This window comes from Hylobates moloch, unplaced genomic scaffold (genome assembly GCF_009828535.3).
Source record: "Hylobates moloch isolate HMO894 unplaced genomic scaffold, HMol_V3 SCAFFOLD_2, whole genome shotgun sequence".
Lineage (NCBI taxonomy): Eukaryota > Metazoa > Chordata > Mammalia > Primates > Hylobatidae > Hylobates > Hylobates moloch.
The window spans coordinates 46,610,519-46,637,162 of NW_026652277.1; the positions used below are offsets into that span (position 1 = coordinate 46,610,519).

Here is a 26,644-nt window from a genome sequence, read left to right on the forward strand (position 1 = left end):
CATTCACAGACATCCTACAAGGGGGTCCCTTTTCTACAAACAGGGAAACAGATTTGAAGATGGTAGGTGACCTGTCTGAGGTCACACATCTAGAAAGTGGCAAATTTGGGATACAAACACAACTCCATATGATTCTAAAAGTCTTTCATTTTTCACTATGTTATGTTAATTGAATTCAAACATAATTTTTCCAAGGCATTCTCACTATTATCTTAGTATCACATGGGAGGAAATGTCTTTTTGTAACTTTCAAAGACCAAACCCGATTTTCTTTAGTTTATGTGAATCACTGGGTTTCCACAGGAACCTGTGGTCAGCCTTTTGTTCAGGGGCACCTACAACTTAATAGATAATTTGGTGTGGTGCTTATCACAAAGTACTTATTTATGTTTCGTTATTCCAAGGAGTCTGTGAATTCATAGATTTGAGACAACCTGTTTGTTTACCTTCTCATTCCCAGCACCACTTGGTAGAGGCTCCATAAAACATTGATATATGAATTAATGAGCTAGTCATTTATACACAGTTTAAAATTATATAGATTTGGATAGTGGTGTTTTGTTGGACAAATCCATTTTCATAAATGTGATTACAACATATATAACATACAACAAATTTTAAAGAGGATGTTGGTCTTGTCCACCACCACTGTAAAGACATTCTATTGCCTGTGGACTTGTGGGAATAGATAGATAGTAACACTGTACCTCACCAGTTTGTAATCAATCTTGAATCCCTGATTGAACGGACCTATTGCCATTCTCCACTTTGGGAATGAATGTGTGTGTGTGTGTGCATAGGTGCATGTGTGTATACTACAAACGTGTATACAGTACCTCAAGGTGGCTATGAGGATACAGTGGGCCAAGAATCAGCATATATAAAATGTAAGAGCTGTAGGCTGGGCGTGGTGGCTTGCACCTATAATCCCAGCACTTTGGGAGGCCAAGGTGGGAGGATTACTAGAGGTCAGGAGATTGAGACCAGCCTGGCCAACGTGATGAAACCCCATCTCTACTAAAAATACAAAAATTAGCTGGGCGTGGTGGCGGGCACCTGTAATCCCAGCTACTCAGGAGGCTGAGCTAGGAGAATCACTTGAACCCGGGAGGCGGAGGTTGCTGTGAACTGAGATTGCGCCACCGCACTCCAGCCTCGATGACAGAATGAGATCATTTCAAAACAAACAAACAAATAAATAAATAAAAATAAAACATAAGAGCTATAGAGTTAGGAGCATATAATTGGTAAACAGAGAAAGCTTGCTGAAGAAATTAGAGCCAGTGATGCCTTGAAGAGAGCATAAAGTTGAGATAGACAACAGAGAAGAAAGCATTATAGCAGAGGAAACAAAGTGAAGAGACACGAAGAAGTGGTGTAGGACATGTGTTTAGGAGAAAGGATGAAATAGTCTGGGGAATTAGGGGGCTTATACTCCAGGGAATTGTTAGAATTTGGAGGGCCTTTATAGTTACTTGAAATATGACTTTCTCCTGTGAGCAATAGGGGATCATAAAAATCTTTGAGCTGTGGAAAGTTGCTTGACAGCACTGTTTTAGAAATACATACAGGGAAATGCTTCACAAGATGGCTTGTGTGTTGTAGGAATTTGTGAAGAGTGCTGGGGGTGCACAGAGGTGAGGATGAATGCTGTCTTGAAAAGCCACTACTTAGGTTAAAGTAAGTTGCATACATGGAGCAATAAAGGCACAAAGAGCTGAGGTGATGGAAATGGAAATGGAGCTGGAAGGACATAAAGAAGAAGCAATGGTGCATGATCACTAAGTGGTTGCTGTGTAGGAAAAGCCACTGAGGACCTGATGATAACTTATCTCCAAGAAAGGAGTAGTTCATGAAAAAATCAGGATAGAGGTGGACTTTAAAAATCTAATTTAGCATCCTGGGATCACAACAATCAAGGAATCTAGCCTCTTATGACTAGACCCAAGTGCTCATACCGCAGTGTTATGCATTCCCAGGTAATCAAGGGATCAGTTATACTGCTAATAGTCATATTAGAGAGGTAAAGAAAAATTGTAGTTTCAAAATCAACAGGGTAAAAAATTCACTTATCATCATTATCTCAACGGAACATAAATTCAAAGCACCACAATCCCGAGCTTCCTGCCTAATAGATATTTCTTGGTTCCTGGATTTTTCAAACCACTGGGAAATCATTTTCAGTGACCTTAATTAGTACCCAAACAAAGAATGAGAGATGAAAGGGCAGCAAAGGACAGAAGAGGTCTGGAAGAGAAAGGTGCTCTGAGAGGTGAGTTTCAGCTTGCACAACATGCAAGCTGTAAGGTAACCAGGCCTCTGGAAACTTTCACTCAACTCCACATTTTATCCTGACAGAATTTCTAAAACCGCTAGAAACGCAGCATGTCTCTTCTGCTGTTGGCCTACTTTTGACAACAGTAAATATATATATATTTTACATGTGGATCAGGAAAAGTAGCCACGTCAACATTTTTTTACCTCTAGGCATTTTTCCTGGCTTCACACATTCTCCTTATTGCATTCCTTAAAATGACTTAAGCTGATGCTCCCGGAAAGGCTTGGGAGAGGAACGCAGAAACCCAGGCCACTTCTTGAAACACTTAAGTACCCAGGAGATTAAATAAAGCACAAAAGAACACACTCTTCTTAAGGTGGCATGGTGTTAGGAACCCAGAATTGAGAGGCGAGTTCATTCTTTTCAAGGCCAGACCTTCAAGAAAGATGTAAAACTCCTGTGCGTCATGCTGCTGCGGCCCTGAGTGATGAGTGCAGCAAGAGCAAGGTGGCGGCGGGTTGGGGCTGCAGCAGCTGAGCGCTTGTGCTCCCAGGACCCCACTGCAGAACTGTGGGCACGCAGCCCTTGAACAGAGAGAGCCTGGGATGCAGCGGGCTCCAGAGAATGGAAAGGAAGCGTAAAACTGCTGAATGCTTCCTGCACCTCCTCTCCTTTCTCCTTTCGACAGAAAGCAGAATACATCTTTGTAAATAAAAAAACGATTCATCCTGGTTCAAATGCTGGACATTCCCCAAACTGCTAAGGCTTCGAAGAGAAAAAGACAGCCTTTAAAAATAGCCCCCCAGGAGAGGATAGATGGAAGCTGTGCCCTACCTGGTGTTGGCCATTTGCCAGTCCATGGGAATGTTCTTCCCAGGCACTGCCTTCCCCGCTTGGTATTTAAGGAGAAAGGGAGGAAGGCATCGGGAACAGCAGTGTGTTCACAAGGATTATATGGGAGACGGGAAGGTGACAAAGGCCAAAAAAAAAAGTCCTTTAAAGATACATTAATAATCCTCCAAACATCTCATGTTACAAATGGACAGCAGTAACCCTGAAAAGTCGTGTTTGGATAGAACCAATTTAGTTTCTGATGGGCTGGGGAACTAGAAGGGGAAATTATCCTTTAAGCAATTAGTCCCTGAGCCTTTAAAAATTTCTGTCATTGTTAATTTCTCTATCAATGATGCAATCCTATGGTATTCAGAAAATCCCTATAGATCTATAAAAACATGAGACATGCAACTCTCATTTAATTATCATTATCTTTGTGGATGAGATAGGAAGGTAAATTAACACCTGAAATCCTTGCTGAAAATATATGACGGTGATTGTTGCCAGGTCTTAGCTACGCAAAGGAAACCACTCTGCAGGAACAATGGTTTCCTTAAAAAAAAAAAAAAGTTTCCCCTGTATTTTGTAATTTTGATTTTTCTTATTTTTTTTTGTTAGTTACTAACTAGGGAAGATTAATTAATGGGTGGCAAATAAAAAAAAAATGTGGGGGAGAAAAACCCTAGATGTCATTCAACTCAGCACCTGACTAAATTATTAGCTTATTGTACATGTCATTAACATTATAATTACTTAGTTTCTACTTAAACAGCCATTCCATTTAATAATCCTTATTTTAAAGCAAAAAGATATTTTTAAATATTTTGATCCATAAACCTTTCCTGAAAACATTTTAGTTTACCTATTTTGTATTCTCTAACTCCCCCCAAATAAGTCAATTCAGAAATGTCTTAGTTTCTTTTATTGATCATAAGTTGTTCTATGTTCTCACCCCCCATTCCTGATAGTTCTTATCTTCACCCTCTCCCAGTGCCACCTTGTGATATATTTGAAAAGTCAGGGTGACTCCTATTCCCAGCAAATATTCATCAATATGGTTGAAAGCCTCTTGAAAATGGGTCAGCATGGATAATTCGATTATCAAATTTTTCTCAACAGGGGAGGTGAGGCAAGCACAGGCAGCCAGAATCAAAACAAGGTGACGGGAACACAGCACAGGGATTTGCGAGGGCCCTGTTTTGAGGGGTCAGAACGTGGCTGCTTGATTTGGGTCTAGGAAGGGCCCAAGATCACTCTGGCCCCTCCTCTGAGTACGGTCAGCCCAGCTTACTTCGTCCCCTGTCAGTCAAGGTGATCCCCATAGGATTACTATTTTTTAAGCCCCACCTACCCCACCTATTCACAGACAATAATATACACATTTAAATGAACCTCAGAAAATAAGTATAGACAAGCAAGGATAAGCACAAATCACTCTTGTACAGTCCTAAGCTCTTGGTTTCCAAACTCCCATTTTATCTGAGCATAAACAGACCTTAAAGCCTAAGAGAATATTATTTATATTTATAAAAAGGACATGAATATACCATCTACCTACCTTTCCGAAAACTAAAACACCGTTTGATTCTTCTGTATGTAGTTTTAGGGATGAAAGGAGTTGAGGCTAAGGCACCAGCTGGGCATCCCCCAGAATTCCTGTCTTCAGGCATCGTACAGGCCCGAAGTTCTGAACCCGGTTTTGGCTTCCTTTAAAACCTGCCTCTGAGCGAAACCCCACAGCCACTCCTCATGCTTGTTTATTTGTTATTTTTGAAGTGCTGATTCCTAGAACTTGAAGGTTTTGATCATCCAGGTCCTGGCTTAGGGATAAGTTACCACCTCTCATTTACTCCTTTTTAGCAAAAAAACTTCCTTTTCTCTTGCCTAATCCAGGGAGTTTTTAAGGTTTTTTTTTTTTTTTTTTTTTAAGTTTCTGCAGACATTCCAAAATGTCACAGGAAAAGAACTGCAGCAAGCAAGCTACCATTCCCATTCAAACAGCAGGAATTGGTTTTTGCATTTTTTTGTTTTTATTAAGAACTGTCTTCTCAGCTGGACTGAGATTCCTCTGGAAAGGTCAGCAAATAGCCCTGTGCAAGAGGAAAGAGGAACAATGACAAAAAAGCCCCTGAGGAATATTTCAGGACTGTCCTTGCTGGCTCCTTTCATCTGAGCAAGAGGGGAGGAAAATAATGGCACCTTCTCCAGAAAGCATTTCAGTGCATGATAGATTTCTTTCAAAGGACTCCCCTGCTTCTTTTATAGCACCCCTCATCCTTTGATGCTCTCTGCAGGTTTCTCCCCTTTCCTTTCTGTCTTCAAACTCCCGAGAGAATCACCACGTCAGAACAGTCGAGTGCCCATTCCAAGAGGCTCTTTGGATCTGTGGGGGGAGGCAGCTTTGCAGGGAGCATCTCCTCCCCCTCCTCCTGCTCCGTCTCCCCTTTTCTCAATGAGAACTGGGAGGGAGCTGGCAGGGCTGCGGTTGCTCCTCACCAAGGCTGTGGCTGCGGCTGCTTCCAGTGCCCGCCGGTCACATTCAGCAGGTGCAGTCACAACAGGATGAGGGGAGGAGGGAGAATGCCACGCTGCGGTACGAACCCCTTTCTTTTTCTTTTGACTTTCTGTTGACTTCCCAGCTCTTGTCTTGTGCAGCACTTTTACAGCTGGCTGGCTCAGCCCCTCCAGAAATCACAGGGCACCAAACCAACCCCCAGGGGATAAACTTTTTGCCCCTTCAAACTTGCATTTATTCTCCTCTCATAAAAGTTTTACTTTTTTTCAAATGATTTGTAATTGAATTCATTTGTGAGCACTGATTTAACATGCATACCCTAAAAACATATTTATACATGTGTATGTGTGTGTCTGTAAAACAGAAAAATATTTAAAATCCAGTGGCAAAGAGTCTGTGGGTAAAGCTGCAAACACATCAACACGTATTTGTGTGTGTATTTACACACACATATATGTTTCTCTGGGCATGGTTTGCAAACCAATTCTGTTTTCAACACTCTTCCATGCTCTTGCACGTACTTTCTGCACCCCAGCCCCCATGTCCACCAAGCCTCTCAGTCCTACTCACTGAACAATTTACTTGCTGGGTTAATCATTCATCCACCTGGCTGTTCCATGAACTGATTTGGAATGCTAGTGCCTTAACCCCAACTGACCCCCGAGGCCTCTGTGTTCCTTCCCAGCCATTTGGCAGAAGCTTTACGAGACCATGAGGAGTGTTAAAAAGGTCCTTCCATTAAAAACATCATTACTCTGACTAGCATGCCCATGTAGGTAATCTTTTGTCATTGAAAGGATTATTATTATTTAGTTCTACCCTGTGGTTCAAATGGTATTTTACCTTCTGTGTCACAGCACGCTGCTAAGAAAATAAAGAACCACAAAGTGTAACTCAGCACCACGAAGACAGAGACGGTGCTGCCCTTCAAGCACTTCAGCCAACAGAAAAATCCACTGACCTGAACACTGATCTGCAGGGAACTCCTGTAATCAGAGGATTTTGGAGCTGGGAAGTGAAAGCATTTTTTTTTCTTCTAATTTTCTTATTTCACAAGTGAGTAAAACCAAAGGCAAGGGAAGTAAAACTACATATCCAAGATTGTGCACTTGGTCTGTGCACGTTGCCTGACCACGTTGCCTCTTAATTAACCTCTGTCTGCCTACATGCCAATTGTTTATTGTAAGGATTATTCACAAATAGTATTCTTACTGCCTTGCTGGGTCTCTGAATCAACTCTTTTTATTAGGAGGCAGAAATATACAGGAAAGACTTGATTTTGGCAGTAGCTAACATTAGGCTAAGCAATTAGAGCTACAAGAACTATTGGGCCGGGCACAATGGCTCACACCTGTAATCCCAGCACTTTGGGAGGCTGAGGTGGGTGGATCACCTGAGGTCAGGAGTTTGAGACCAGCCTGGCCAATGTGGTGAAACCCCATCTCTACTAAAAATACAAAAAAAATTTAGCTGGATGTGCTGGCAGGCGACTGTAATATCAGCTACTGGGGAGGCTGAGGCAGGAGAATCACTGGAACCAGAAGACAGAGGTTGCAGTGAGCCGCGATTGCACCATTGTACTCCAGCCTGGGCAACAGAAGGAGACTCTGTCTCCAAAAAAACAAAACAAAACAAAAAAACTATTAATGAATTATCACTCTCCTCAGATCTCAGATTCTGGACTAGACACTTCCATAAACATTGCCTCAAAAACAATTGAACAGAAACTCAGTATAAAAATACACAAGGAAGGAAGGGAGGAAAGGAGGGAAGGAGAAGGGAGGAAGGAAGAAAGGGAGGGAGGGAGGAAGGAAGGGAGGGAGGAAGGAAGGAAGGAAGGAAGGAAGGAAGGAAGGAAGGAAGGAAGGAAGACTAAACCTTCCCAAGGCTAAATAAATGTTTGACATTCAGATTTTTGAATTTGACTTTTATGCAGAAACCATGTGCCTCTCAATTAGCATTATTACTAGAGGAGCAACTGTGCATGGGTTTTCAGCAGGTGGCACAAAGTTGAGCTATCTAGATTCAATACTTTTCACCTTTCCCTTGGTTCCCTGCCCCATATGAGTATTTTATAAATTCATTTTAATACAAAGGAAAGGCCTATCATTCCAAAACCCTACATTTTATTTACATTTCCACCTAATAGTTTTTAATTTCTAGGAGACTGAAGAACTAGACAAGCTCCTCAGGTGTCTCCTATATTTTAATCTAATGTCTATTATTGTAATGGCAAAGAGGGAATATTTTGCATATATGTGCAACCTGAATAAAGATAAGCTTAAGTGCCTCATGAAAAACTTTAGCTTTTTAAAAACACAGGTTAAAAAATTGCCACAATGAAATGCCCTCTTTATAATAGATACATTTAAAACGTATCCAAAGGTGGTATACTGTGATTGATAAATCAGAGTGATATGTCACCTCCTCTTCTAAATGTCCTTACAGATACCATCTAATCAAGTGCTTTTCATTTAGTATTAACAGGGCCTGGGTTTCATAACTAAGATAGGAAGGAAAAGTGCATTCTCTTATGAAGGGTGATTATGACAATTCAGAATTTTTTAAACAGCTTTATTGAGATATAATTCCCATACCATAGCATTCCCCAGTTTAAAACGTACAATTCAATGGTTTTTAGTTTATTCACAGATACTTGCAACCATCACCACAGTTAATTCTAGAACATTTTCATTTTAAAAATAAACCCTGTATCTTTTGGCTATCTCTCCCTTACCCCCTCAGCCCCCCATCCCAGCTCTAAGCAACCACTAGTCTATTTTCTGTCTTTGTAGATTTCCTTGTTCTATACTTTCATATGAATGGAATCATAAAATGTGCTCTTTTGTGATTGGCTTCTTTCACTTAGCACAATGTTTTCAAGCTTCATTCGTGATGTTGTATTGATCAGTACTTCATTCCTTTTTATGGCTTAATAATAATCCATTCTTTGGATACTTCACATTCTGTTTATTCATTCATCTGTTGATGGACATTTGGGTTGTTTCGGATTTTTTTTTTCTAATTGCTCGATGGTATCAATTCTAGTATTTTTGAAGGACTCATAAAACTATATTAATTCTAATTATTGTATGTTTAAAAACTTTTATTATTTTTCATATACTGAAGAATATATGATCAATAAGGCATGCACTTATAATTGTGGGTTTTTTACTACCACAGTAGAAGTAATAGATCACACTATTTTGCTATAAAGCAGGAGGAACACATGGGTTTTCTTCCTACTTCTGCTTCTCACAGTGTGACACTTGGCAAGTTTTTCAACCTCCTTGGGTCTTAAAGACTTAAGCCACAAAATGTGAGGTTGAACTACAACAGTGCTTTTAAAATATTGCAAATCTGTAGAAAAGTTAATTTCAATGAAATGTTAAGTGGAAACTTAATACACAGTGTAAAATAAGTAAAAGAGTTTTTCAGTCATATAACTTTATTGTTTAAAACTAAAATTTAAAATATTTATTTAAAATTCAATCAATAACAGAATTTATTAATATTAAGAGGAACATTTGAAACCTTAGATTAATACATCATCTGAAACCCAAGATTATGGCTGACAGTTGGGATCTCTTATCAGTATTAACATTCTATTTTGTTTTGTGTGCTGTATTAACTTTAGCAAACTCTGATATTCAGAAAAATCACAAAAGATTTCTTACAAATTAAATGAGTACTTTAAAAGCTTGCCTTGCAGTCTCATAATACGTATTAAACAAAGAGGGCAGGAGAAGATTTATTCTTTGAAGCATTGTTTCTATTATGAGTGCTATATGCTAAAATATATCTCTTTAAATGTAAATTCAAATCGAGCATTTGTAAAATCCCTGAAGTAGGTCTCATATAATAAAGTTTATAGACCAATCAACTATTTAAGTGTCCCTTCCAGGTTCATGAATTTGAAGATTCACATATACAGCTCACCCAGTCCCACTGGAATTATTTCCGAGATTTCTGGGTTGATGTGACTGCCCGTGGCCATTTATTTGGATAAATTAACTGGATGGCATTCTTTTTTTTTTTTTTTTTTTCAGGAAGTGACAGGTGGAAGAGGAGAAAGGGGAGAAAATAACTAACACTTAATATAACTAATCCCTCAACAAAAATATATTCTTCAATAGATTTTAGAGATTCTTCTGAACTCAGGAATTCCAGAAATCTGATTATAAAGGGGAGAAAAGTGTCTTTAGAGACAATGGGAGCTTTGAAAAGATTCATCCTCAGGCTCCCCACAAACCCTTCACCCTGGAGGTGCTAGCAAACATTACCAGATGAGTATGTGTCTCTCATGTACAGTAGCCACTCCTTATCCATAGGGGATAAAAGTCCCCACTGGACACCGGAAATCTCAGATAGTACTGAACCCTTTATATACGATATTTTTCATATACGATATTTTTCATATACATACATACCTATGATAAAGTATAATTTATGAATTAGGCACAGTAAAAGATTAACAACAATAACAATATTCTAATAAAATAGAACAATTATAGCAATATACCATAATAAAAGTTATGTGAACATGGTCTCTCAAGATATTTCATTGTCCTATAGCTCTTGATAACCTTAGCATCCAACTTTTTTCTTTTCCTTAAATCAGGAATTTTTTAACTTTTCACATAAGTGAAACATTTTATGACTTCTCTTTAGCATATCCAAATTGCCAGAATCACTACTCTTGCCCTTCCGGGCAATTATTAAGTAAAACAAGGCTTTCTTGAGCACAAGCACTGGGATACCGTGACAGTCGATCTGATCACCGAGATGGCTACTAATGGGCAGCGGGTAGTGTGTGCAGCGTGAATGTACTGGACAATTGGACGATTCACATCTTGGAAAGGACAGCATGAGATTTCATTATGCTACTAAAAACGACGTGCAACTTAAATGTTGTGAATTGTTTATTTTTAGAATTTTCCATTTAATATTTTCAGACTGCAGTTGACCAGTGGCAACTGAAACCATGGATAAAGGGGGACTCCTTACTGTATAACTATGAGGAATCCTCTGCTAAGGTACTGGAGTGGGGATTCAGCTGGTGTTTTCAAATATTTTACATAGTCACTTGCTAGCCATTTTGGGTTATGAATAAGGTAACCGTATGTGTTGTCATCCAAACTAGAACACTGTGGGAGTGAAAGGTAGCACGATCAGTAATTAGCCTGGGACAAAAGTTGTAAACCGCTCTTACTAAGGAAACTGGAATGAATGGTCATCCTGGTTAGGAATCTTCCCTTTCCCTAACAGAAGATACTGTTAAAACATAGACACTTTACAAACATGTGTCATTAATCTAGTAAAATATCATGTTTTCAATGAATCTTTACTATTTTAACTTCAACTTATCAACTTTTAAAACTAAGCTTTTGAAGTTATTCTAGAATATAAAATGGTCAGTCAGCCTAAGAAGCATCTGATATGTTTAGAAAAAAAAAAATCACTGTCTCAATTCAGGGTGTTGACAATATACAAAAGAATGGAAAATAAATATAAGGATTGTAATTGCTTATAAAGTGTGAATTTGACCTAATACAACTTATTTTTAACTATATCACCATATTAAAATTAGGCATTATGTTCTTGGAAATATATTGTGGTTGTAGATAAATAATTTTGTGCTTTTATTTTTTTGGTCCATTTGCTCATTTTCGTTAAATAATTTTTCTGTTTATATGATTCTATTTTCTATTTCTTGGCATACCAAGATCACATCTTTTATCTTTTCTTCCTTTGTTTAGTTCTATGCATAGCACCTTTTTAGCTCATTCTTGACATGGTGCATTCTCAACACTGTGTTAAATAAAACCTTTTAAAAACTTACTTTCAAATTTACAAACACTTAACTGATCCAAAGGATGTTTTTACTCCAATAATCATCCGACTATTATCAAAAGTTTTGGCATTCCTCTTTGATACAATTGAGCATTTGGGGGCTGGGATATCTTCCAGAACCACTAGTCATAAATTTCTCACTTCATATCTAGATGTTCTTAACTAATCTACTTTTACAGTATGAGTCCCATAACTGCGTATTGTTGGTAATATGGGAAAATCCAGAACTAAAAATGAAAAACCACACATTTTTATCATTCAACATATTCACAGAAGAAGGTTCATTATTAATTATATATGATCTAAATTAAACTTGTAGGATTTACGAAGATATACGTCTAACAATAATGTTGAACAATTTACAATTTATTTTAACATTCACCCACTTGAATACAAGAGCTAATAGTAACATTCGCTGGGGGAAAGGGATGAACAGGTTTGGTCTACCTTTCTGTTTTTCCATGATTTTAAAGTACACTCACCTCCTCCGAAAGGTCCCCATATGACTCGGCGGATAGACTTCACCCAGTCTTCCATATCATTCTGGGTGCTTGCCATGAGGAGGTAGCTCTCATGATTTGCGGTCATCCGATCCCGATCGCCTCCTGTGAAAACACAGTAACATATGCAGCTGAAGTTGCATCCAGATAACATATGCAGCTGAAGTTGCATCCAGAGATTCCTCATCATCAGTCTCCAGAAGAACCCCTGAAACAGAGACTGTGCCTAATACAGCCCGCACTAAGTTCTACCCAATGATGAAATATTTACCATGGTTTCTGAGTGGAAAGAAAAATTTTAAAAAGGAGAGACTCTCATGTTTTCAGGAGAAAGCTGGAGAACAAATGTCATTTCCTAAACAAAGCCCGGGTTTTTTGTCCTAGAAACAACCCATAGGCCTGCATCAATTCGTAATCCAATCTATTCACGCGAAGCTGCTGAATAGGGAGAAACAGCAAAAACAAAATGAAAGACAGAGAAGGTGGAAAAGTCGTCCACAGAGCTTGGCCTTTCATTTGAAGCAAGCGTGGAACAGTCTGAGCACTGCATAGTGCACACACACAGAGGCCACCAGGACATCGTGATTGGATGTGGGAGTTACAGGAAAGAGTAAAGAGCCACATGCAATGCCTTTGACCCAGAGGTTCTTCTCTATGCCTCTGCTCTGGAAGAGGAACCTCAACCCCTGAGATCACAACTTCAGGAGGGCAAACAAAGAGGAGGTAGGGAAGAAGAAGACACGCCTGGACAGCCACAAAGGCCAGATCAATACCTGCAATGGCTCTCGCACCTGAGGGTGAGCTTTAGGAAACCCCAGCAGCGCCGCCTCTGTGCAAAACCTTGATGGTTTCTCTAGTATTTTTCCCCAAAGAACAATTCATGAACTTTAAAACCTTTATAATCTCTAATATCAACTTTGAAGTGCTAGACTTCCAAAGCATGTAATTTAATTTCTTAGAAGTCTTTTATAGCACATTTAAGTTTCCCCAGCGAGTTAATTTTCCCACTTACAAAACAGGGATAACCATATTTGACCTTGAAACAGATCTTGAGGCATGGTTTCGTTATACCTTTTGTGTTTAAAGGAGTATTTCTGAAGACAAGTATCAGAGCCTGCACCCCTTCACTGTCTTTGAAAATAGTGTTGCTCACAGAAGGAATAATTAAAGAAATAGAATAGTATTTAACTGGATCCTGATAATATGTTAATACTATACTAACTTCTAAGGTACTCAAATATCTATCAACATTTAATTTTCATGCAGTGTTGTATACTTAATCCCTTGGGTTGAATTAATTCATATCTGAGTGTTTCGTTTGGTTAAGATGTTGTTTGTAAGTGGACCTAAATACTTTTATAAGGAGTTTGCAGGCTCCAGTTTACAGCAGGCACCACACTCACTATTATTTCACACTCAATCTGGTTCACACATAGTTCTGAAAGTTGCAGGCATTAAAGTTTAGTGACCTCTAAATTGTATATGAATGCTCTAGGTTGAGAAGGACAACTATTCTAGCATTGATATAAATTTTTGGAACAGGTGATAAGTCAGAGAAGTGCAATAACTATAAGCCAACCAGTTGAACAACCAGTATTGGTGCATTACATTTTAATACAACTAAATGGGAACAGAGGAAGGGCTCAAAAAACTGTATCAAATAGGTTTCCATATGTTGACAAATCTTTTGAATAAATAAAACTAGCCTCCTTATATTACAGCGAACATCTCACTACTGGGGAAACAGTGATTCTTTTACATGTCTAGTTCCACTCTAGGTTGATCATCAGTGATCCCCAACCTTTTTGGTACCAGGGACCCAGTTTTGTCGAAGACATTGTTTCCACAAATGGGGTGGTGGGGCGGATGGTTTCGGAATGGAACTGTTCCACCTTAGATCATCAGGAGTTAGTTCAACTCTCATAAGGAGCTGGCAGCCTAGATCCCTCTCAGGCGCAGTTCACAACAGGGTTCGCTCCTGTGAGAATCTAATGCTGCCACTGATCTGACAGGAGGAGGAGCTCAGGCAGTAATGCTCACTCGCCCCTGGTTCACCTCCTACTGTGGGGCCCAGGGTTGGGGTCCCCTGCCTTAAACAACTTGTATCTGAAAAAGCATAGATTTCGAAGTCAGAGAAAACCCAGCTAGAATCACAGTTTTATCTTATATTAGCTGTTTGACTTCCAGGGAGTTATTTAACTTCTGGAAATTCAGTGATCTTATTAAAAAAAAAAAAAAAAACTTTTAAGTTCAGGGAAACATGCTCAGGTTTGTTATACAGATAAACTTGTGTCATGGGGATTTGTTGTAAAGATTATTTCATCACCCAGGTATTAAGCCTAGTACTCATTATTTTTCCTGATTTTCTCCCTCCTTCCACCTTCCACCCTTTGATAGGCCCCAGTCAGTGCATGTTGTTCCCCTCTATGTGCCCACCTGTTCTCATTATTTAGCTCCCACTTATAAGTGAGATCATGCAGTATTTGGTTTTCTGTTCCTGTGGTAGTTTGCTGAGGATAATGGCCTCCAGCTCCATTCATGTCCCTGCAAAGAACATGACCTCGTTCTTTTTTTTTAATGACTCCATAGCGTTCTGTGGTGTACGTGTAACACATTTTCTTTATCCAGTCTGTCATTTGATGGGCATTTGGTTTGATTCCATGTCTTCACTGTTGTGAATAATGTTGAAATGCACATATGTGTGCATGTATCTTTATAATAGAATGATTTAAATTCCTTTGGGTATATACCCAATAATGCGATTGCTTGGTCAGATGGTATTTCTGTCTTTAGGTCTTTGAGGAGTCAACACACTGTCTTCCACATTGTTGAACTAATTTATACTCCCACCAACAGTGTATAAGTGTTCCTGTTCCTCCACAACCTTGCTAGCATTTGTTATTATTATTTTTTGACTTTTTAATAATAGCCATTCTGACTGGTGTGAGATGGTATCCTATTGTGGTTTTGATTTGCATTTCTCTAATGATCAGTGATGTTGAGCTTTTTTTCATATGATTGTTTGCCACATGTATGTCTTCTTTTGAAAAGTGTCTGTTAACGTCCTTTGACCACTTTTTAATGGGGTTGTTTTTCTCTAGTGAATTTGTTTAAGTTCCTCATAGATGCTATATATTAGAACTTTGTCAGATGCATGCAAAAATTTTCTCCCATTCTGTAGGCTGTCTGTTCACTCTGTTGGTAGTTTCTTCTGCTGTGCAGAAGTTCTTTGGTTTAATTAGATCCCATTTGTCAATATTTGCTTTTCTTGCAATTGCTTTTGGCATTTTCATCATGAAATCTTCGCCTGTGTCCATGTCCTGAATGGTATTGCCTAGGTTGTCTTCCAGGGTTTTTATAATTTTGAGTTTTACATTTAAGTCTTTAATCCATCTGGAGTTGATTTTTGTATATGGTATAAGGGAGGAGTCTGAAACTTAGTCATCTTGATCATGCTTTAGAGACAATTATACATACTTAGTCAATTTTTGTGAGAATTCAACAAAATAAAGCACATAAAAATATTAGCACTGTGTTAGGCAAAAAGTAGAAATGTTGTAAACATTAAATTTATGTCATTTAATTGTCTCTCACCCTTATCTATGCAAAAAGTACATATTACATTAAATTGATCCCAGAGATATTAAATCTAATAAGTGTTTGAGAACAATTAGGCAATAGTAACAGGGATGTTCTAAAAGTATTATCTTTCCTTGATACACATATGCACACCAATGCACATTAAAATTACATACCGCACATGTAAATATACCATACATTAATATGCACATACATGGCTGTATGACGTATAAGTGGCAGAAGTAACTAAATGGCACAATAAAAAGATGCTTCATTTAGCATGGCGCAGTTCTACAAATTAATTTTGTATTCTGATCCACTTATACCACAGTATCGAGCCCAAAATATTATCATTTTGAAATCAGAATATTGTAATTATTGTCTTTGCCTGAAGGATGCTTAGCAATTCAGAGAGCAATATCCTGCTTTGTCACTCCAGGTCTAGTAATTAGAGTGAGTGGCAGCCGTTACAGTGTGTATCTGCCTGAAAGCAGAGGAAAAAGAATGATATGCACAACTGGCCATTATCCCCTGACTTTTCATTTGATGCTTTATCTCTGCCAATGGTGCTGCGTGTCTGACCCTGAATCTCATTTAGACTGCCAATCACAGATACAAAATCCCATCTGTGAATTTCATCTATGGATCTAGATCTTCATTCCTCATTTTAATAGCAAGGGGTGGGGCATGATTTAGAAAAAGTTTTTGTATGATTCTTTGTGTAAATATAGACTTATTACTAAGGGTGTGACTAAACAATTATATAGATATAATTTCTCTAGATATGAACTAGATACTCTGTACTAAAAATAGGTGATTTCTAACTGAAAGTGCCATCTGTTCTAATGCATAACCCCTCAGTTCTAAGAGCCTGGCACTGCCTTGCAAGTGAAGGGGCTTAAAAATAACTTACCAAAGATATGATTTGATAAATGAATAAACTCGGAATTTCGATTTCAATCATGTGGATCAAGATTCACTTTCTTCGTTAGCCCTTTATGGGACTTAATCTATTTAACCATTTGGAATAAAAAATTCTTTCAAGAGGTGAAATTTTTAAAAGCAATGTTGAGATCTAATTATCACTGGAGTGGTGAGAGTTTCCCAGTCTTCAGTCCATATGTAATATGTGTGTGTATTATATCACATTCTATTCATGTTTTTTTTTCCTTTGTTAAATCTTCATTAAAATAAGAAATCATCTGGTGTAACAGGAATTTGTTTCTCTCCATTATTCATATGGGAAAAGAGAAATGTGCCAATGATTCTCTTCTGACTTTACAGAGCAAAGATACAAGTTTTTAGGTTGTTTAGGAATTCAGACATGTAAATTAGTGTTATTACCAAGGCAACAAACTATCTAGAAGACAGCCAGTCAGGATTACACACTTCTCTTTGAAGGTTATCTTTGCAGTACTTAACAATTTCAAAAGTCTTAAGACTTTTACAAAGCCCTGTTGTTCAAATTATACCTCCAAGAACAGAGAAGAGAAAAACAAGTTGCTAGCTTATAAATATTCACACAAGTTTGCATATTGCACAGGAAAACAAGATTGATGTTCTTTTTATTTATTTATTTATTTTTTTATTATTGTACTTTAAGTTTTAGGGTACATGTGCACAATGTGCAGGTTTGTTACATATGTATCCATGTGCCATGTTGGTGTGCTGCACCCATTAATTCATTTAACATTAGGTGTATCTCCTAATGCTATCTCTCCCCCCTCCCCCCACCCCACAACAGTCCCCAGAGTGTGATGTTCCCCTTCCTGTGTCCATGTGTTCTCATTGTTCAATTCCTACCTATGAGTGAGCACATGCGGTGTTTGGTTTTTTGTCCTTGTGATAGTTTACTGAGAATGATGATTTCCACTTTCATCCATGTCCCTACAAAGGACATGAACTCATCATTTTTTATGGCTGCATAGTATTCCATGGTGTATATGTGCCACATTTTCTTAATCCAGTCTATTGTTGTTGGACATTTGGGTTGGTTCCAAGTCTTTGCTTTTGTGAATTGCACCACAATAAACAAACGTGTGCATGTGTCTTTATAACAGCATGATTGATAGTCCTTTGGGTATATACCAGTAATGGGATAGTTGGGTCAAATGGTATTTCTAGTTCTAGATCCCTAAGGAATCGCCACACTGACTTCCACAATGGTTGAACTAGTTTACAGTCCCACCAACAGTGTAAAAGTGTTCCTATTTCTCCACATCCTCTCTAGCACCTGTTGTTTCCTGACTTTTTAATGATCACCATTCTAACTGGTGTGAGATGGTATCTCATTGTGGTTTTGATTTGCATTTCCCTGATGGCCAGTGATGATGAGCATTTTTGCATGTGTTTTTTGGCTGCATAAATGTCTTCTTTTGAGAAGTGTCTGTTCATGTCCTTCACCCACTTTTTGATGGGGTTGTTTGTTTTTTTCTTGTAAATTTGTTTGAGTTCATAGTAGATTCTGGATATTAGCTCTTTGTCAGATGAGTAGGTTGCAAAAATTTTCTTCCATTTTGTAGGTTGCCTGTTCACTCTGATGGTAGTTTCTTTTGCTGTGCAGAAGCTCTTTAGTTTAATTAGATCCCATTCATCAATTTTGGCTTTTGTTGCCATTGCTTTTGGTGTTTTAGACATGAAGTCCTTGCCCATGCCTATGTCCTGAATGGTAATGCATAGGTTTTCTTCTAGGGTTTTTAAGGTTTTAGGTCTAACATGTAAGTCTTTAATCCATCTTGAATTAATTTTTGTATAAGGTGTAAGGAAGGGATCCAGTTTCAGCTTTCTACATATGGCTAGCCAGTTTTCCCAGCACCATTTATTAAATAGGGAATCCTTTCCCCATTGCTTGTTTTTGTCAGGTTTGTCAAAGATCAGATAGTTGTAGATATGTGGCATTATTTCTGAGGGCTCTGTTCTGTTCCATTGATCTGTATCTCTGTTTTGGTACCAGTACCATGCTGTTTTGGTTACTGTAGCCTTGTAGTATAGTTTGAAGTGAGGTAGTGTGACGCCTCCAGCTTTGTTCTTTTGGGTTAGGATAGACTTGGCGATGCGGGCTCTTTTTTGATTCCATATGAACCTTAAAGTAGTTTTTTCCAATTCTATGAAGAAAGTCATTGGTAGCTTGATGGGGATGGCATTGAATCTATAAATTACCTTGGGCAGTATGGCCTTTTTCACGATATTGATTCTTCCTATTGATGAGCATGGAATGTTCTTCCATTTGTTTGTGTCCTCTTTTATTTTGTTGAGCAGTGGTTTGTAGTTCTCCTTGAAGAGGTCCTTCATGTCCCTTGTAAGTTGGATTCCTAGGTATTTTATTCTCTTTGAAGCAATTGTGAATGGGAGTTCACTCATGATTTTGCTCTCTGTTTGTCTGTTATTGGTGTATAAGAATGCTTGTGATTTTTGTACATTGATTTTGTATCCTGAGACTTTGCTGAAGTTGCTTATCAGCTTAAGGAGATTTTGGGCTGAGACAATGGGGTTTTCTAGATATACAATCATCTCATCTGCAAACAGGGACAATTTGACTTCCTCTTTTCCTAATTGAATACCCTTTATTTCCTTCTCCTGCCTAATTGCCCTGGCCAGAACTTCCAACACTATGTTGAATAGGAGTGATGAGAGAGGGCATCCCTGTCTTGTGCCAGTTTTCAAAGGGAATGCTTCCAGTTTTTGCCCAGTCAGTATGATATTGGCTGTGGGTTTGTCATAGATAGCTCTTATTATTTTGAGATATGTCCCATCAATACCTAATTTATTGAGAGTTTTTAGCATGAAGGGTTGTTGAAGTTTGTCAAAGGCCTTTTCTGCATCTATTGAGATAATCATGTGGTTTTTGTCTTTGGTTCTGATTATGTGCTGGATTACATTTATTGATTTGCATATGTTGAACCAGGCTTGCATCCCAGGGATGAAGCCCACTTGATCATGGTGGATAAGCTTTTTGATGTGCTGCTGGATTCGGTTTGCTAGTATTTTGTTGAGGATTTTTGCATCAATGTTCATCAAGGATATTGGTCTAAAATTCTCTTTTTTGGTTGTGTCTCTGCCCGGCTTTGGTATCAGGATGATGCTGGCCTCATAAAATGAGTTAGGGAGGATTCCCTCTTTTTCTATCGATTGGAATAGTTTCAGAAGGAATGGTACCAGTTTCTCCTTGTACCTCTGGTAGAATCGGCTGTGAATCCATCTGGTCCTGGACTCTTTTTGGTTGGTAAGCTATTGATTATTGCCACAATTTCAGAGCCTGTTATGGGTCTATTCAGAGATTCAACTTCTTCCTGGTTTAGTTTTGGGATGTTGTATGTGTCGAGGAATTTACAAGAAACCCATCTCACGTGCAGAGACACACACAGGCTCACAATAAAAGGATGGAGGAAGATCTACCAAGCAAATGGAAAACAAAAAAAGGCAGGGGTTGCAATCCTAGTCTCTGATAAAACAGACTTTAAACCAACAAAGATCAAAAGAGACAAAGAAGGCCACGACATAATGGTAAAGGGATCAATTCAACAAGAAGAGCTAACTATCCTAAATATATATGCACCCAATACTGGAGCACCCAGATTCATAAAGTAAGTCCTGAGGACCTACAAAGAGACTTAGACTCCCACACAATAATAATGGGAGACTTTAACACCCCACTGTCAACATTAGACAGATCAACGAGACAGAAAGTTAACAAGAATACCCAGGAATTGAACTCAGCTCTGCGCCAAGCGGACCTAATAGACATCTACAGAACTCTCCACCCCAAATCAACAGAATATACATTTTTTTGTGCACCACACCACACTTATTCCAAAATTGACCACATAGTTGGAAGTAAAGCACTCCTCAGCAAATGTAAAAGAACAGAAATTATAACAAACTGTCTCTCAGGCCACAGTGCAATCAAACTAGAACTCAGGATTAAGAAACTCACTCAAAACCACTCAACTACATGGAAACTGAACAACATGCTCCTCAATGACTACTGGGTACATAACGAAATGAAGGCGGAAATAAAGATGTCCTTTGAAACCAACGAGAACAAAGACACTACATACCAGAATCTCTGGGACACATTCAAAGCAGTGTGTGGAGGGAAATTTATAGCACTGAATGCCCACAAGAGAAAGCAGGAAAGATCCAAAATTGACACCCTAACATCACAATTAAAAGAACTAGAAAAGCAAGAGCAAACACATTCAAAAGCTAGCAGAAGGCAAGAAATAACTAAAATCAGAGCAGAACTGAAGGAAATAGAGACACAAAAAACCCTTCAAAAAATTAATGAATCCAGGAGCTGGTTTTTTGATAGACTGCTAGCAAGACTAATAAAGAAGAAAAGAGAGAAGAATAAAATAGATGCAATAAAAAATGAAAAAGGGGATATCACCACCGATCCCACAGAAATACAAACTACCATCAGAGAATATTACAAACACCTCTACGCAAATAAACTAGAAAATCTAGAAGAAATGGATTATATTCATGTTACGTGAACAAGTACACATTCTACTTTCTTCATTTCTGCATGGACATAAATATCTTATGCAGTCATAATCTTTAAATACTACTACTTTAAATGATACTAGATTTGTTCACATTTTAAATAACACATGTCAGAAAGTAGTATACAACTTTTAGATGTTAACTCTTGTTGGTAGCAATGCTTTAGTGCTACTGTTAACACATCAACCATTTATGATTTTGTTAACTAAGTTGGCCACTTCATTCAATTTTACTTGTTTATATCTAATTGAAGGTATTTGTACATTTTGTTGAGATATTCTATATATTTGGATTTGACATAAATTTTTCTTTCTTAAAAATAAAATAGATTCTCTTAAATAGATGCTTGACATGATCAACTTTTACAAAAATTAAAAGTTAGATTAAGAAAAGCTTAATGAATTTAATAGACTAAGAAATATGTAATAAAAATTAAAAGGTAGGTTAAAGAAATCAACATAAAAAAATGCATAGTTAATTCTAAAATGAAATGTAAATATCCATTAACTGTATGAAAACATTGACACTTTTAGTAATTACAAAATAATTTCAAAAATTATACTTTTAATAAATACATTTGAAAATAATTCTTAATTTTTAAGAGAAATATTGGAAATAGTATACTAAGTAAGCAAATGATACCAACATGCTCATTGCTTATAGACATATGGATAATATTCCTTATGATGCAGTCACTAAAACACGATTTTGAAGTTTATTAATATGAGTTTTTATTATATAAAAGTAAATATATAAATTTTATGTATTATATTATCTCAATTTGTATATAGGTGGAAAGTTAGAAAAATAAGATACTAGATTGAAATACACAATAGTTTTAACAATAACTATCTCTGATTGCTAAGATTGGGAGATTTTTTGCACTCCTTTTATACTTTTCTATAATTTCCAGATGTTTAACCATGCATCATTTTATAATAAATGTATTGTCCTGGGTGCTCTACTATGTATTTATTCCATTGAGTGTCCTCAAGGGAAGATTTGGGACACGAGACCTATGTTGCTCAAAGTCCAGACTACATCAGGTAACTAGGACTTTCTCAGTGACAAAAAGTTTGCTACTATTACGTGCATTAAAGATTGCTCCTATGTGCATTACTTTTCGAAAAATTATACTCTAAGAAACATTTTATTGTACTTATTGTGTGAAAAGTTCCAAAAATAGTCACCAAAGTATGCTTTTGCTATTTTTCTTTTGAAGAAAATAAATGTAAGTTGTCAATAAAATTGTGAACTAAAAAACAAAAAATTTCTTAGAAGTGATGTCTTTCTTAGAAGATATGCACATCATCTCCAATAAATAATTATTTAAATATTGCAGTGAATTATTTGTTTGCATTTAAATTTTTAAACAAGTTGCAGTTGCACACAGGAAACTGCTGTCACAGACATTTGAGTTAGTTTCCAAGATAAGTTCATAGTAGAGAACTGAGGACATTTCAGTGAATACTCAGATGCTGTTAATAACTTCAAGGGTGAACTGTTTCCTCATTCCCAAATGCAAACCAGTTGAAAACTAGACTATTCTACTATCCATTTTATTACAGACTACAGAAAAATACTTTAATATTCTAAATAGAGTTAATAATTTTCACTCATACGACTATAAGCTCTTATTTATTTATTTATATTTTAAGTATTATTTTCCCCAAACTTAGTCTGGGACTTTATTCGTAGTGGAACTCTAATGATAAATTGCAAGAATAAAAGTAAATTCTGAAGTATATCAGTGGAAAATTACTGAAAGGAAAAATATTTCTTCCCTTTTATGGTGACCGATACTTGAAAAACAAGCAGAGTTATGTGGAGTACCAGCAACAAATTACAGGTGTCTATGGATACTGCCACTTCTTAATAAATAACAACAAAAATCATAAAATAGCACATAATTCACAAAATAAAGCTAGAGAACAAATTGTCCTCACATTCAATACTATATTTAAGTTTTTCGTATATAGAGATTTTACCACCTGAAAATTAAAGAGTTTTAGTATGATTTGTTAAGTGATTTTTTTATAAGTATTTCTTCCCCAAGGGTAATTTCAAAAATATCAGCATGGTAAAATTTCAATGAATTTTGTCAATGGAAAAGTTGACAAAATGTATTTTTTGACAATAACATATTTGAATATTTAAAAATCTGCAAACCAAAAAATCAGAATTAATTAAGATCCCATGGCAGTAATTGTCATTTCATTTGTAGTCAGTACCACATAACAAACACATTACTAAATGTTATCTTGAATTGTTGTAAAATTAATTCTACATTTTAATTTCCTCAGTACATACTATATATCCCTTACTAGGTCATAATCTGTTTGTAAGAAGAAATTATTCTACAATACGCAGCTAGCTTATGTTTAAGTTCAAAGTAGCTATAGATGAACACATATTAACCAATTATAGATTATAGATTGATTGGTATTTATTAATTATAACAAGTTTCTAAAAATTAAATTTGGAAATGATTTGTTGAGAATTTGTCTCTTTGGCTATAGATATATAAAGAATTGACTTAAAAATTCTATATTCTACAAATTACTACTGACTTGCCTTTCCTCAAACTTTACTATGAAAATGTCTAAAACGAGAATAGTAAGTAAAATTGCTGCCTTGCTCAAACTGAAAATACGATTACATGCATATAAAAAGTATAGGGCTGGGCACAGTGGCTCAGGGCCAGGCATGGTGGCTCATGCCTGTAATCTCAGCACTTTGGGAGGCCAAGGTGGGTGGATCACTTGGGGTTAGAAGTTTGAGACCAGCCTGAACAACATGGTGAAACCCCGTCTCTACTGAAAATACAAAAATTAGCCGGATGTGGTGGCACATGCTTGTAATCCCAGCTACTCAGGAGGCTGAGGCATGAGAATCACTTGAACCCAGAAGGTGGAGGTTGCAGTGAGCTGAGATCACACCACTGCACTCCAGCCTAGGTGACAGAGTGAGACTCAGTCTCTCTCTCTCTCTCTCTCTCTCACACACACACACACACACACACACACACACACACACACACACACACACACACACACACACACACACACACACACACACACACACACACACAAATATTGAGCCAGGCATGGTGACTCATGCCTGTAATCCCAGAACTTTGGGAGGCCAAGGCAAGAGAATTGTTTCATAAGCAAAGAAGAAATAAAATCCTTTACAGACAAGCAAATGCTGAGAGATTTTGTCACCACCAGGCCTACTGAACAAGAGCTCCTGAAGGAAGCACTAACTATGGAAAGGAAAAACTGGTACCAGCCACTGCAAAAACATACCAAATTGTAAAGACCATTGATACTATGAAGAAACCACATCAATTAATGGGCAAAATAACCAGCTAGCATCATAATGACAGGATCGAATTCACACATAACAATATTAACCTTAAATTTAAATGGGCTAAATGCCCCAATTAAAAGACACAGACTGGCAAATTGGATAAAGAGTCAAGACCCATTGGTGTGCTGTATTCAGAGACCCATCTCACGTGCAAAGACACACACAGGCTCTAAATAAAGGGATGGAGGAATATTTAACAAGCAATTGGAAAGCAAAAGGAAGCAGTTGCAATCCTACTCTTGAATAAAACAGACTTTAAACCAACAAAGATAAAAAAAGACAAAGAAGGGCATTACATAATGGTAAAGGGATCAGTGAAACAAGGGCTACCTATCATAAATATATATGTATCCAATACAGGAGGACTTAGATTCATAAAGCAAGTTTTTAGAGACCTACAAAGAGCTTAGACTGCCACACAATAATAGTGGGAGACTTTAACACCCCACTGTCAATATTAGACAGATCAACAAGACAGAAAATTAACAAGGATATTCAGGACTTCAACTCGGCTCTGGACCAGGTGGACTTAATACACATCTACAGAACTCTCCATCCCAAATCAACAGAATATACATTCTTCTCAGCACCACATCACACTTATTTTAAAATCAACCACATAATTGGAAGTAAAACACTCCTCAGCAAGTGCAAAAGAACAGAAATCATAAAAAACAGTCTCCCAGAACACAGTGCAAACAAATTAGAACTCAGGATTACGAAACTCACTCAAAACCACACAACTACATGGAAACTGAACAACCTGCTCCTGAATGGCTACTGAGCACATAACGAAATTAAGGCAGAAATAAATAAGTTCTTTGAAACCAATGAGAACAAAGACAAAATGTACCAGAATCTCTGGGACATAGCTAAAGCAGTGTTTAGATGGAAATTTATAGCACTAAATGCCCACAGAAGAAAGCAGGAATCATCTAAAATTGACACCCTAACATCACAATTAAAAGAATTAGAGAAGAAAGAGCGAACAAATTCAAAAGCTAGCAAAAGACAGGAGATAACTAAGATCAGAGCAGAACTGAAGGAGATAGAAACATGAAAACCCCTTCAAAAAAATCAGTGAATGCAGGAGTTGTTTCTTTGAAAAGATCAACAAAATAGATAGACCACTAGCCAGACTAACAAAGAAGAAAAGAAAGAAGAATCAAGTAGACACGATAAAAAAATGATAAAGGAGATATCACCACTGATGCCACAGAAATACAAACTACCATCAGAAAATACTATAAACACCTCTATGCAATAAACTAGAAAATCTAGAAGAAATGAATAAATATTCATTTCTATGGACACATACACCTTCCCAAGACTAAGCCAGAAAGAAGTCAAATCCCTGAATAGACCAATAATGAGTTCTGAAATTGAGGTAGTAATTATAGCTTACCAACCAAAAAAAGCCCAGGACCAGACGGATTCACAGCCAAATTATACCACAGGTACAAAGAGGAGCTGGTACCCTTCCTTCTGAAACTATTCCAAACAACAGAAAAAGAGGGACTCCTCCTTAACCCATTTTATGAGGCTAGCATCATCCTGATGCCAAAACCCGGCAGAGACACACACACACACAAAAGAAAATTTCAGGCCAATATCCCTGATGAACATTGATGCGAAAATCCTCAATAAAATACTGGCAAACCAAATCCAGCAGCACATCAAAAAGCTTATGCACCACGACCAAGTTGGCTTCATCCTGGGATGCAAGGCTGGTTCAACATACGCAAATCAATAAACATAAACATAACCCATCACATAAACAGAATCAATGACAAAACCACATGATTATCTCAATGGATGCAGAAAAGGCCTTCAATAAAATTAATGCCTTTAATAAGATTCACTCCTTCATGCTAAAAATTCTCAATAAACTAGGTATTGATGGAACATATCTCAAAATAATAAGAGCTATTTATGACAAAACCACAGCCAATATCATACTGAATGGGAAAAAGCTGGAAGCATTCCCTTTGAAAACCAGCACAAGACAAGGATGCTCTCTCTCACCACTTCTATTCAACATAGTATTGGAAGTTCTGGCTAGGGTAATCAGGCAGAGGGCAGAGAAAGAAATAAAGGGCATTCAAATAGGAAGAGAGGAAGTCAAATTATCTCTATTTGCAGACGACATAATTGAATATTTAGAAAACTTGATTGTCTCAGCCCAAAATCTCCTTAAGCTGATAAGCA

The 26,644-nt window shown here is 37.3% G+C and overlaps 1 protein-coding gene across 4 annotated transcripts in view; it reads right to left on the minus strand.

The window, feature by feature from the left end:
* Positions 1-26,644, minus strand: part of ARHGAP24 (Rho GTPase activating protein 24) — a 426,381-nt gene that overhangs the window by 68,034 nt on the left and 331,703 nt on the right. For 3 of the 4 annotated variants that reach the window (XM_032145923.2, XM_032146042.2, XM_058433164.1), the window contains one exon: positions 11,963-12,085. In XM_032145923.2, the coding sequence (XP_032001814.1) occupies positions 11,963-12,085 (123 nt within the window). Of the gene's footprint in view, positions 1-4,670; positions 5,786-11,962; positions 12,086-26,644 lie in introns of those variants that run through there. The other variant, XM_032146002.2, reaches the window with a different exon arrangement.